This window comes from Theropithecus gelada, chromosome 2 (assembly GCF_003255815.1).
Source record: "Theropithecus gelada isolate Dixy chromosome 2, Tgel_1.0, whole genome shotgun sequence".
NCBI lineage: Eukaryota > Metazoa > Chordata > Mammalia > Primates > Cercopithecidae > Theropithecus > Theropithecus gelada.
Window position 1 is genome coordinate 42108350 of NC_037669.1, and position 13969 is coordinate 42122318.

At 43.5% G+C, this 13969-nt stretch overlaps 1 protein-coding gene across 2 annotated transcripts in view; it reads left to right on the plus strand.

Moving 5' to 3' along the window:
* Positions 1 to 12061, plus strand: part of CASR (calcium sensing receptor) — a 99378-nt gene extending 87317 nt beyond the window's left edge. Inside the window, exons 6-7 of one of the 2 annotated variants that reach the window (XM_025376251.1) lie at positions 7678 to 7801; positions 9258 to 12061. In XM_025376251.1, coding sequence (XP_025232036.1) covers positions 7678 to 7801; positions 9258 to 10762 — 1629 coding nt within the window. In that variant the 3' untranslated portion in view covers positions 10763 to 12061. Of the gene's footprint in view, positions 1 to 7647; positions 7802 to 9257 lie in introns of both variants that reach the window. The other variant, XM_025376250.1, reaches the window with a different exon arrangement.
* Positions 12062 to 13969: the final 1908 nt, after the last annotated feature.

Genomic DNA, 13969 nt, shown 5'->3' on the forward strand with positions numbered 1-13969 from the left:
AGGGGCAGGAAACTGTGCTGGGCTTTGGGAGGGCCTTTGGTTTCACCACTGGACTTCCAAAATAAAGAGTCCACTTCCCTGAACTCTCTGGCCACTGCAATCTTGGGGCTCCCTGTGAAATCCGTAGTGTTTAGTGTAAAGAGAAGAATCTCCAGAACCTGAGCCCAGTGCCTTCCTACTGTATTGAAACAGTTTCATTTTTCACAAATATGACTCCCTAGCTAGTCATAAAGTTTCCTTGGCTAAAACTTTCCCTAACCAGAGCAAACTATTTAAGCAAATGTAAACATCGGTCAAGTCAGTGGCTCTCAGCTGGGCCGAGGGCAGGGGAGACAAGTTTTAGAGTGGAGGGGACTGCTTTGGGGTTGTCACAATGACCAGGAAGTATTAATGGCCTTCAGCGCTTGGGGTCCAGGGATACTAAGTGTCCAGCCTGCGTTGGACAATCTTACATGACAAAGAATTGTCCCCACCTCAATGACCAGTAACAGCCATTGAAAGACACTGGAGTCCAAAATGGAGCTGGATGTTTTCAACTGAGTCATTCGGTGTTGTCATCACCCTCACAGCCTGGACAGTTCACACAGAGGTAGTTCACTGTCATCCAGACAGCCTGGGGCTGCTGAACTGTAAATCAAAAGGACAATTTATTCTCCTTCTCCAGGAGACCTGTAACAAAGAGGAGGATGCTTGTGTTCCTGAGTATCACTGCATCTGGAAGCCTGTTAATAACCAGAAGCCCACCCCTTAGTCAATTTGCACTTAAGGGAGAGAAACGTGATACACTGGAATGATGACCATTCTGTGATGTTTGTGTCCTAGAATATAGCAGGCTGCTGAGAACCCAGGTCCTCTGTAAGAACACAGATCCTAGACAGGGCATCCTCTTAACTCTCCCAGGAAGCCTGGATAAGACCCACCACATTTCTATTTGCATTTGACTTTTTATTATCACCTTTGAGCATCTTGACCACTTCTTTTTTATTTATTTATTTTTTTTAAGATGAGGTCAGGCTCTCTTGCCTAGGCTGGAGTGCAGTGGCACAATCTCGGCTCACTGCAGCCTCTGCCTCCAAGGTTCAAGCAATTTTCCCACCTCATCCTCCTGAGTAGCTGGGATTACAGGCACACCACCACGCCCAGCTAATTTTTGTATTTTTAGTAGAGACGGGGTTTCACCATGTTGGCCAGGCTGGTCTCGAACTCCTGACCTCAGGTGATCCACTCTCTTTAGCCTCCCAAAGTGCTCTGGTGACAGATGTGAGCCACCACGCCTAACCATCTTGGACCACTTTTTATAACATAACCAAAGACTCACTTCATCTTCTTATCAAATGCTTCTTAGGTTGGACAGGTTCCTGATGAGATGCTACAATTTCACTGTTACCCAGTATGTAGATGGGTTACCCCTGGGAAGGTCTCCTATAGACAGTGAATCTCATCCATAGTGTGCCATTTTTAATAGCTTCCACCTCAGAGGGTGGGTTCTCAATTATAAGCATGTCATGACCTTTTCCAGATGGAGATTTGGGGGTTCCAGATGTTGTATTCCTCTGTCCACTAATTGTACCATTGTCTAATTTATCACGCATTTTCACTGACTGGAGTCTAAATTGATCAGCTATACTGCCACCTGTTTATCCCTGTTGGATCATCCAGGTTATCTTTCACCCCCATTAATGCATAGAATTGAATTATCTAATGGCACATGTCTCCTCTCCACTGCAGCAGGGAACTATCTCCTGTACAGTTCTCCATAGCCCTAATGTCCTCTCCCAGGCTATGTACATCATTGGCTTAAACATTGATAAATGAATAACAGGGAACTCTCATAAATTCAGTCACTTATGTTCTTGGAATAGTTGACACAGTTACAAGTTAAATCTAATTTTTCCATAGAAACATTACCTCAAACCTAGCACACAGTGGATACTCAACAAATCTTAGGATCTACTCTATTATTTTCTGTACTTTTTGTGGAAATGACCACAAAAATATCATCTATATTTAACTATAAATTATATATTAATGACTTCCCTACATGTTTCACAAAGTTGTTATTGAGATCAAATGAGATCAAGGATGAAAAGCATATGATAAACTGAATCATACTATTAATATATAAATACAAAGTATTATTAATATGGCATTATACTTAACTGATGTTCTCAATTTTCTTACAAATGTAGCACTAAATTTAGAGCTAGATAGATCTTTAAAGATCCTTATATTCAAGCTCCCAATTTGAAGTTGATGCCACTGAGGTTTTGGGATGCAAAGGTGACTTGTCAGGCCAAACAGATGGTCAATATAAAAGCTGAGACTATGTTCTTCCATTTGTTTGTGTCCTCTTTGATTTCACTGAGCAGTGGTTTGTAGTTCTCCTTGAAGAGGTCCTTTACATGCCTTGTAAGTTGGATTCCTAGGTATTTTATTCTTTTTGAAGCAATTGTGAATGGAAGTTCATTCATGATTTGGCTCTCTGTTTGTCTGTTACTGGTGTATAAGAATGCTTGTGATTTTTGCACATTTATTTTGTATCCTGAGACTTTGCTGAAGTTTCTTATCAGCTTAAGGAGATTTTGGGCTGAGACAATGGGGTTTTCTAAATATACAATCATGTCATCTGCAAACAGGGACAATTTGACTTCTTCTTTTCCTAACTGAATACCCTTTATTTCCTTCTCTTGCCTGATTGCCCTAGCCAGAACTTCCAACACTATGTTGAATAGGAGTGGTGAGAGAGGGCATCCCTGTCTTGTGCCAGTTTCCAAAGGGAATTTTTCCAGTTTTTCCCCATTCAGTATGATATTGGCTGTGGGTTTGTCATAAATAGCTCTTATTATTTTGAGATATGTTCCATCAATACCAAATGTATTGAGCGTTTTTAGCATGAAGGGCTGTTGAATTTTGTCAAAGGCCTTTTCTGCATCTATTGAGATAATCATGTGGTTTTTGTCTTTGGTTCTGTTTATATGCTGGATTACGTTTATTGATTTGCATATGTTGAACCAGATTTGCATCCCAGGGATGAAGCCCATGCTCATGGATAGGAAGAATCAGTATCATGAAAATGGCCATACTGCCCAAGGTAATTTATAGATTCAATGCCATCCCCATCAAGCTACCAATGAGTTTCTTCACAGAATTGGAAAAAACTGCTTTAAAGTCCATATGGAACCAAAAAAGAGCCGCATTGCCAAGACAATCCTAAGTCAAAAGAACAAAGCTGGAGGCATCACGCTACCTGACTTCAAACTATACTACAAGGCTACAGTAACCAAAACAGCATGGTACTGGTACCGAAACAGAGATACAGACCAATGGAACAGAACAGAGTCCTCAGAAATAATACCACACATCTACAGCCATCTGATCTTTGACAAACCTGAGAAAAACAAGAAATGGGGAAAGGATTCCCTATTTAATAAATGGTGCTGGGAAAATTGGATAGCCATAGGTAGAAAGCTGAAACTGGATCCTTTCCTTACTCCTTATATGAAAATTAATTCAAGATGGATTAGAGACTTAAATGTTAGACCTAATACCATAAAAACCCTGGAAGAAAACCTAGGTAATACCATTCAGGACATAGGCATGGCCAAGGACTTCATGTCTAAAACACCAAAAGTAACGGCAACAAAAGCCAAAATTGACAAATGGGATCTAATTAAACTAAAGAGCTTCTGCACAGCAAAAGAAACTACCATCAGAGTGAACAGGCAACCTACAGAATGGGAGAAAATTTTTGCAATCTACTCATCTGACAAAGGGCTAATATCCAGAACCTACAAAGAACTCAAACAAATTTACAAGAAAAAAACAACCCCATCAAAAAGTGAACAAAGGATATGAACAGACATTTCTCAAAAGAAGACATTCATACAGCCAACAGACACATGAAAAAATGCTCATCATCACTGGCCATCAGAGAAATGCAAATCAAAACCACAATGAGATACCATCTCACACCAGTTAGAATGGCAATCATTAAAAAGTCAGGAAACAACAGGTGCTGGAGAGGATGTGGAGAAATACGAACTTTTACACTGTTGGTGGGATTGTAAACTAGTTCAACCATTATGGAAAACAGTATGGCGATTCCTCAAGGATCTAGAACTAGAAGTACCATATGACCCAGCCATCCCATTACTGGGGATATACCCAAAGGATTATAAATCATGCTGCTATAAAGACACATGCACACGTATATTTATTGCGGCACTATTCACAATAGCAAAGACTTGGAATCAACCCAAATGTCCATCAGTGACAGACTGGATTAAGAAAATGTGGCACATATACACCATGGAATATATATGCAGCCATAAAAAAGGATGAGTTTGTGTCCTTTGTAGGGACATGGATGCAGCTGGAAACCATCATTCTCAGCAAACTATCGCAAGAACAGAAAACCAAACACCGCATGTTCTCACTCATAGGTGGGAACTGAACAATGAGAGCCAATGAGATCACTTGGACTCGGGAAGGGGAACATCACACACTGGGGCCTATCATGGGGAGGGGGGAGGGGGAAGGGATTGCATTGGGAGTTATACCTGATGTAAATGACGAGTTGATGGGTGCTGATGAGTTGACAGGTGCAGCACACCAACATGGCACAAGTATACATATGTAACAAACCTGCACATTATGCACATGTACCCTAGAACTTAAAGTATAATAATAATAAAAAAATAAAAAATAAAAAATAAATGAAAAAAAAAAAAAAAGCTGAGACTAGACTCCAAGGACCCTAACTTAGACCTCAGTGCTCCATTCCCTACACTACACTACCAATAATTATTTCCTTGTTTTGCTGCAACAAATAAGAAGTAAAAGAGACACCTTAATTAGGGGCTTGGAATTCAGATGAGCTTCCTTGGCCAGAATTGGACAGGCATCTTTAACAAGACTGTTGAGGAGCCTTGGAGATACTTGACTGCTTTTTGGAAAAATGGATCTTTCTGATGGCTACCTCAGCCCACTCCTGTGGTGATAGGATTTCTCTTTAGCTGATGGTTGCTGAAGGATGCAGTAAGAGGACCCAGATGGAGACATTCTTCTAAGCCTTGACTGGTACAAAGCAGAGTCTGGTGTAGTGAAAAGTGTAGACTTTGAAGACCGACCTCATCGCGAATCTCAGCTCTCCAGTCTCAAGCCATTGTGTGACCTTCAGCTTGTTCCTTAACCATTAACAAGAAGAGAAAAAGAGGCATGGCAGACATTGCTATCAGCCCTCATTATTTATACTCCTCTTTTTCTTTAAAAATAGAACTCTATTTTAGCTGGACATATGACTACCCAGATTCAAGATGACATTTTTCAGCCTTCATTTCTACTAAGTGTGGCCACGTGACTAAATCCTGGAGAATGGGATGTAAGTGGCAGTGTTGTGGGATGATTCTAGGAACCTTCTTTAAGAAAGTGCTTGCAGGTATCCTTTGCTCTCTTCTTCATCCCTTCCTCTATCTTGCCTCCTGGAAACCAAATGCCACTATCAAGGACTATGAGGCAAAGACAAACATGTCAGAACCACCAGGTAGAAAGAGTCTAGGTGTCCAACATTGTGGAGTGCTATATCACTCTAGACCACATCCCTAGACATTTATATGAGACAGAAATACAGTTCAGTCTTGTTGGAGTTATTATTTTGAAATTGTTGGCACTCACAGCCTAGCAGAAACCAAGAAGGAAAGCTACTAAATTTATTTTGTGATGATAATATAATCTTGATACCAAAAACAGATAGAACAATACAAGCAAAGACAATTATAGGACAATATTCTTTATATATGTAGATGCTCAAATCCTAAATAAAATATCACCAAACATAGACCAGCAATGTATAAAATAAACATCATCTCCTAGTAGAGTTAGCAGTGAATGTACGGGAATGTAATGATAGCCAAACTTACAAAGTTCATAAATGTAGCTTATTACATTAGCAGAATAAAAGATAAAAGTTCTACAATGTCAGTAGACACAGAAAAAGTATCCATTAACATTCAATACCCTCTCAGGTTAAAAACAAAAATTTCACTAATCTAGGAATAGAAGAGAACCTCACTTTACCTTGGTAAAAGATACAGCAACCATCATTCTTTTTTCATTTTATTTCTTTTAAGTTCTAGAGTACATGTGCAGGATGTGCAGGTTTATTACATAGGCAAATGTGTGCCATGGTGGTTTGCTGTACCTGTCAACCTATCGCCTGGGTATTAAGCCTAGCATGCACGAGCTCTTTTCCCTAATGCTCTCCACTCCCCCCACCCTTTCCGGACAGGCCCCAGTGTTGTTCTCCACCCTGTGTCCAGTGTTCCCGTTTTTCAGCTCACACTTATAAGTGGGAACATGGGGTGTTTGGTTTTCTGTTCCTGCAAAACGTAATTCATCACATAAACAGAACTAAAGACAAAAAGCACATGATTATCTCAATAGACACAGAAAAGGCCTTCGATAAAATTCAACCTCCCTTCATGTTAAGAACTAAATAAACTAGGTGTTGAAGGAACATATCTCAAAATAATAAGAGCCATTTATGACAAACCTACAGACAATATTATATGGAATAGGCAAAAGCTGAAAGCATTCCCCTTGAAAACTGGCACAAGGCAAGGATGCCCTCTCTCACCACTCTTATTCAACGTAGTATTGGAAGTTCTGGCCAGGGCAATCAGGCAAGAAAAAGAAGCAAATCATATTCAAATAGGAAGAGACGACGCAACCATCATTCTTTAATGGGGAAAATTTAGAAGCATTCCTAGTGTGGGTTTGGAAAACAGGGCCTTTAGCTTTCATTCAGTGATCGAATGGGTTGGCAACTTAAGGACTGAGAGCACATCTCTGAGGATACCTTGTCACCATAGTTGAAGATGATTATGTGAGTTGTCCTATTCCCTCCCCTCCCCTCCCTCCCCTCCCCATCCTTTTCAAAATGTATGCACTTATTTTTCTTGTCTGATCCATTAGCTAGGACCTCCAGTGCAAAGTTAAAGAGTAGTGGTGATAGTGGACATCCTTGTTTTAAATGGAAATACTTTTAATATTTTCTCTATATGAATGATGTTTACTCTAAGAGAGGTTTTTTGGTACCCTTTTCCAAGCTAAAGATATTTCTTCCCACTCCTTTTTTACTAAGCTTTTATCAATGGTTTGTGTTGAATTTCATCAAATGCTTTTTATTTATCTGTTGGTGATCATATGATTTTTTCTCCATTAATTTGTTAATACAGTGAATAATACTTATAGATTTGTCTAACATTAGACTTTTTTGCACTCCTGAGCATAAACCCAACATGGTCATGATACATTTTCTTTCTTAGGTCCTTTGAGTATGTTGTCTAGTGTTTTCGTATTTTTCATCTGTTTTCAAGTAGTAGAAAGTAGTGGCGCTTTTCCCAGATCATCATAGAATCCCATGCGTGTGTGTGTGTGTATGTGTGCATGCACATGTGTGTGTGTGCATGCATACCCACTTGCCCACAGGCATCTGTCCCTTTCACAGATATCAGAACCAAGGACCTCTGGACCTCCTTTTGCCTGGAATGGGCCCAGCATCTGTCACCCTGATTCTTGTGCCCAAACTCCTCCCTCTTACATGTTTTGAAGAGACTGTAGGGTTGGCCCCGGATCCTACAGCTACAGACACTCACCTTTGTGCTGTCCGTCCTCCAGGTGCCCTTCTCCAACTGCAGCCGAGACTGTCTGGCAGGGACCAGGAAAGGGATCATTGAGGGGGAGCCCACCTGCTGTTTTGAGTGTGTAGAGTGTCCTGATGGGGAGTACAGCGATGAGACAGGTAAGGGAACCCCTCTTGGGCACTGTGCAGGGCTTGGTCCACTTCGGAGGCCTGGGGTCAGTGAAGCCCATGGAAGGGCTGGGTTGAGATGGTGCTTTGCACAGTTTCTCATTTAACAAGGGTATGTCTGAGCATCACAAAATGTTGGTCATGGAGGTGGAACAGAAAAAGAAAGTTAAATGTTATTTTAATACCATGAAAGCTAACAACACCTATTACACATCTTTCTCTTACTTTATACTGCTGGCCAATATATTTCCTTTTTGTTAGAGTTTAGTGGCCCTGAATGGACAAAGTTCTGTCTGCTCCAGACTCCAGAGTTAATAGGCCATGATAGAATTGCCTGCTGGGTGCCTGGCACTGAATTTGCTATCTTACTTGTGCTTTTCCTGTTTCTCAGGTTACTTTTAGGTGGGAATAATAATTAAACCTATCCTATAGAGTTTTGAGAATTAAACGATTAATATTGGTAATGCACATGGTAAGCTCTAGATAAATATTTGTTAAACAAAACTTTGGCATTTTAGAAGTACTCTATAAATATTAACTATAGTTGATATTATCTCATGTTATCCTCACCCCAATAATGGCATTATTGCTGCTCCCATTTTACAAATTAGGAAACTAAGGCTCTGAGAGGTTAAGAAACTTGACCAAAGTCACATCACCAGTAAGTAGTACGGCCAGGATTCCATCCAGATCTCTAACTCCAAACACCCTGCTCCTTTCACTGCCCAAAACTGTACACTGCCTGGGAGTTAGCAGAGACTTAGTAAACAGTTGTCAATTGAATGAGTCTGCAGCCTCCCTCATCGACAAGCTGTGGATATGGAGTGAGGAAAGCATAGGTTATGTGCGTGGGATACTCTGCCTTGATCTAAAGGAAGTCTGCTCTGGTGTGTCTACAAAGCCCATCCATATATCCAAAATAAATCAGTCTCCATATGAGATGTCAGATATGTTCATTTACTTCACTAGAATAGCCAGTTTACTGCCCATATGTATCCCACAACATCATGTTGTAAACCTCAAATATTATCCAATAATATTTAAATAAATAAATCAGGTTAAGCTTGAATCATTCTGTGAAGCATTGATGGACCATGCTAGACCTCTGGTGTGCAGGGCAGCCACCTGTCCAGCAAGGTTGATCATTCCCTGCTATAAACCATCAGCAGGTAGTGTTAAATGAAGCAAGGGCCCCACCCATGTCATGTGCAAAGGGAAAACAAACTAACAATAGAACCATCAGAGTTACATGAAATTAACCATGTTATTAAACATGTTGGGGTTCAGCATATTTTTGATAATGTAAAAATCAGAATGTTTTCATCAAAATGAAGAAAATATGTAGTGACCACATTCAAAAAACTATGTATTCCCACCACCACATGTACACTCACACGTTTTAGTCTGTGCCACACAATAACTCACTCTTCACTGGGACATTTTACAGATGCCAGTGCCTGTAACAAGTGCCCAGATGACTTCTGGTCCAATGAGAACCACACCTCCTGCATTGCCAAGGAGATCGAGTTTCTGTCGTGGACGGAGCCCTTTGGGATTGCACTCACCCTCTTTGCCGTGCTGGGCATTTTCCTGACAGCCTTTGTGCTGGGTGTGTTTATCAAGTTCCGCAACACGCCCATCGTCAAGGCCACCAACCGAGAGCTCTCCTACCTTCTCCTCTTCTCCCTGCTCTGCTGCTTCTCCAGCTCCCTGTTCTTCATTGGGGAGCCCCAGGACTGGACTTGCCGCCTGCGCCAACCGGCCTTTGGCATCAGCTTCGTGCTCTGCATCTCGTGCATCCTGGTGAAAACCAACCGTGTCCTCCTGGTGTTTGAGGCCAAGATCCCCACCAGCTTCCACCGCAAGTGGTGGGGGCTCAACCTGCAGTTTCTGCTGGTTTTCCTCTGCACCTTCATGCAGATTGTCATCTGTGTGATCTGGCTCTACACCGCGCCCCCCTCAAGCTACCGCAACCACGAGCTGGAGGATGAGATCATCTTCATCACGTGCCACGAGGGCTCACTCATGGCCCTGGGCTTCCTGATCGGCTACACCTGCCTGCTGGCTGCCATCTGCTTCTTCTTTGCCTTCAAGTCCCGGAAGCTGCCAGAGAACTTCAATGAAGCCAAGTTCATCACCTTCAGCATGCTCATCTTCTTCATTGTCTGGATCTCCTTCATTCCAGCCTATGCCAGCACCTACGGCAAGTTTGTCTCTGCCGTGGAGGTGATTGCCATCCTGGCAGCCAGCTTTGGCTTGCTGGCGTGCATCTTCTTCAACAAGATCTACATCATTCTCTTCAAGCCATCCCGCAACACCATCGAGGAGGTGCGTTGCAGCACGGCAGCTCACGCTTTCAAGGTGGCTGCCCGGGCCACGCTGCGCCGCAGCAACGTCTCCCGCAAGCGGTCCAGCAGCCTTGGGGGCTCCACTGGATCCACCCCCTCCTCCTCCATCAGCAGCAAGAGCAACAGCGAAGACCCATTCCCACAGCCCGAGAGGCAGAAGCAGCAGCAGCCGCTGGCCCTAACCCAACAAGAGCAGCAGCAGCAGCCCCTGACCCTCCCACAGCAGCAACAATCGCAGCAGCAGCCAAGATGCAAGCAGAAGGTCATCTTCGGCAGCGGCACGGTCACCTTCTCACTGAGCTTCGATGAGCCTCAGAAGAACGCCATGGCCCACAGGAATTCTACACACCAGAACTCCCTGGAGGCCCAGAAAAGCAGTGATACGCTGGCCCGACACCAGGCATTACTCCCGCTGCAGTGCGGGGAAGCGGACTCAGATCTGAGCGTCCAGGAAACAGGTCTGCAAGGACCAGTGGGTGGAGACCACCGGCCAGAGGTGGAGGTCCCTGAAGAGTTGTCCCCAGCACTTGTAGTGTCCAGTTCACAGAGCTTTGTCATCAGTGGTGGAGGAAGCACTGTTACAGAAAACGTACTGCATTCATAAAATGGAGAAGACTGGTCTAGGGAGAATGCAGAGAGGTTTCCTGGGGTCCCAGGGATGAGGAATTGCCCCAGACCCCTTTCCTCTGAGGAAGAAGGGATAATAGACACATCAGATGCCCCAAATTTAGTCACACCATTTTAAATGACAGTGAATTGACCAATGTTCCCTTTAAAATTAAAGAAAGAAGAACCTTGTGTTTCTGTGGTTGCATTTCAAATCATTGAGATCTCCACGGTCAGATTTGCTGTTCGCCCACATCTAATGTCTCTTCCTCCGTTCTGTCCTACCCAACAGCTCAGAGATGAAACTACGGCTTTAAACTACCCTCCAGAGTGTGCAGACTGATGGGACATCAAATTTCTGCCACCACCAGAGCTGAGAGTCTGAAAGACAGCATGACACATCCTGCCCAATGCCTTGACAACCGACTGAACTTTAAATGTTCACAACATAAGGAGAATGTATCTCCTCCTATTTATGAAAACCATATGATATTTGCTCTCCTACCTGCTGCTGCTATTGTGTAACATCCGGAAGGTTTGCACCCCTCCTATACCATATGTCTGGTTCTGTCCAGGCCATGACAGTGATGCCATGTTTAGATTCCAGGATCACAAGAATCACCTCAAATTGTTAGGAAGGGACTGCATAAACCAATGAGCTGTATCTGTAATTAATATTCCTGTATGTAGTTTTATCCTTAGGAAAATGCTTCTGTTGTAATAGTCCATGGACAATATAAACTGGAAAATGTCAGTCTGGTTTCTATAAGGCAGTATTATTGAGCTCTATTTCCCCACCCCACCATCCTTACTCCCATAAGCTGAGCCTTATGTGAGCCCCTTCAGGGACTCAAGGGTCCAGAAGTCCCTCCCATCCCTACCCCAAAGAATTCATGAAGCCAGATTCACCCTGTCCCTGTGCAGAGTAAGCTCCCAACTATTGGCCTGCTAATAGCTGCAAGGGTAGGAAAGCATGGTTCCAAGAAAGATCCACCCTCAAATGTCAGAGCTATGTTCCCTCCAGCAGTGGTGTTAATACTGCTGGTCACCCAGGCTCTGGAGCCAGAGAGACAGACCAGGGTTAAAGCTCTGTCTTGGTTATTTGCAAGCTGGGTGACTGTAGGCAGGGAACCTTAACGTCTCTAAGCCCCAGCTTCTTTGTCTCTAAAATGAGGACAGTAATCATTCTTTCCCCTCAGAGCTCTGATGTGGATTAAATGAGATAATGTATGTAAAGTACTTTAGCCTGGTGCCTAGCACACAATAAGCATTCAATAAATATTAGTTAATATTATTATTAGATACTATAATAATTATTTTCCCTTCAAATACAAAACGAAACATACATATTAACCATTCAGATTGTACCAGCTAGCCCACTGATCACAATCACTCTCTCTACAATAAGCCCAAGAGCTCTGGGGCCCAACACATGGGGTCAGCCCTAGTAACACTGGCTCATGGTGAGGAAGCCAGAAAGCTGGTCAGCCCCTCAGGCGGCCTGATGCCCTGTCTCTGAGTGTCAGGGCCTGGACATCCAGCATCCAGGGAAGACCATCACCTGTCTAGGAGGAAGTTCTCAGATCACTCTCAATGCTACTCTTAAGCTGAAGTCAAACCATTGCAATTAAATCACCTGAAGCCTCAAATTGTACAGCTCTTGGTGACTTCTTCCCCTAACCACTTCCTTCCAAAGGGGCTCCTTTTAGTGATTTGTAGGGCAAATTAGTTGACTTGATATTTGTTAAGATTATGATGAGAAACCATTAGAGGGCACCATGTGGGAGCACAACTGTGAGCAGAAGGTGGTGACTCAGGACGACCCGAGTGAGATACCTGCTCCCTACCCAGGAAAGGCACCGCCCCCCATCCAGCCTGCGCCCCCCCTGCAGTCATGCCTCTCACAGAGCTGAGTGGGGTTTTATATTTAACATTTTACTTGGTCTTAAAAAAAATGCTGAAAATATGATGGTTTCAGAATAGCTATGAAGGAACAGCCTCAACAGAATGTCACATACTTCTCCCTCCGGGGTTTGACTTCAATGTCCACCTCACTTAAGGAGCTTAAGGAGGAAAACATAGGTTTACAGTGAGCTTTCATTTCACCAAGTGCTTGTAAATAAAGGAGTCTCTCCCAATAGTATTGTCAGAAAGGCAGATACAGCAACACTGTGCCCATTTATACGCAGCAGGTGCAACTCAGCCAAAATCAGGGGTGTGAGGTGTGAAATACGAACTTTCATTATTTTTCTAAAACAACTTAATTTCTATCTCAAATTCCCATCCAGCCTAGTGACAGAAACTTCATCTTAGTCAAATCGGGGTTTTCACAGTAACTTCAGTGTTTTCTGAGTCAATTTAGATGTTTGGGGATCAATTCGGAGGTTGTTCCTTCTCCCTTCCAGGAGGGTTTTTGTAATGTTGGGTGGGCCTCCTCAGTCATCGGCAGCTCCCTCATGACATTGCTGAGAGTAATCTTATGTGGCCTTCGCTGGCGTGCTCTGAGGCATCGTATCCTCATCTGGTCCCATCACGGGATTCGTGGTGGTTTTCACGCATGCCTCACTGTCCTAACCAGTCGGTCCTTGTGGGGCCTGCCAGCTCTTGCAGCTACCTCCATGCTCATCCCTGGGGTCCAGAAATCACTGGCAGCCTCACTTCCACATCTACTTGACTGCTGTCTCCCCATGACAGTAGACAGAGATTATGGAGGCTAGGGTACCAGAGAAGAAACAGGGTACATGTCTCCAAACCTGAATAGATTTCGTAGTGGGCAGAATAATGGTCACCTGAAGATGCCCACGTCCTAATCTCTAGAACCGATGCCTGTGTTGTTACATAGCAAGGGTGAATTAAAGTACAGTGGAATTAAGATTGCTAGTCAGCTGACCTTGAGATAGGAAGAGGGTCCCAAATTATCCAGGTGGGCCCAGTGGAATCCCAGGGGCTCTTAAATGTGGATGAAGCAGAAGAGTCAGTGTGCGAGCGACACAGTATGAGAAAAACACCACCGGCCAGTGCTGCCTTTGCGTAGGGAAGTGGGCATGAGCTGAGGAAAGCAGGCTGCTTCTAGAAGCTGGCAAATGCCAGAAAACCGATTCTCCCCTAAAACGTCCAGAAAGGAATGCAGCCCTGCCAACACCTTGATTTTAGCCCAGTGACACCCTTGTAGGACTTTTGACCTCCAGATCTGTAAGATAATACA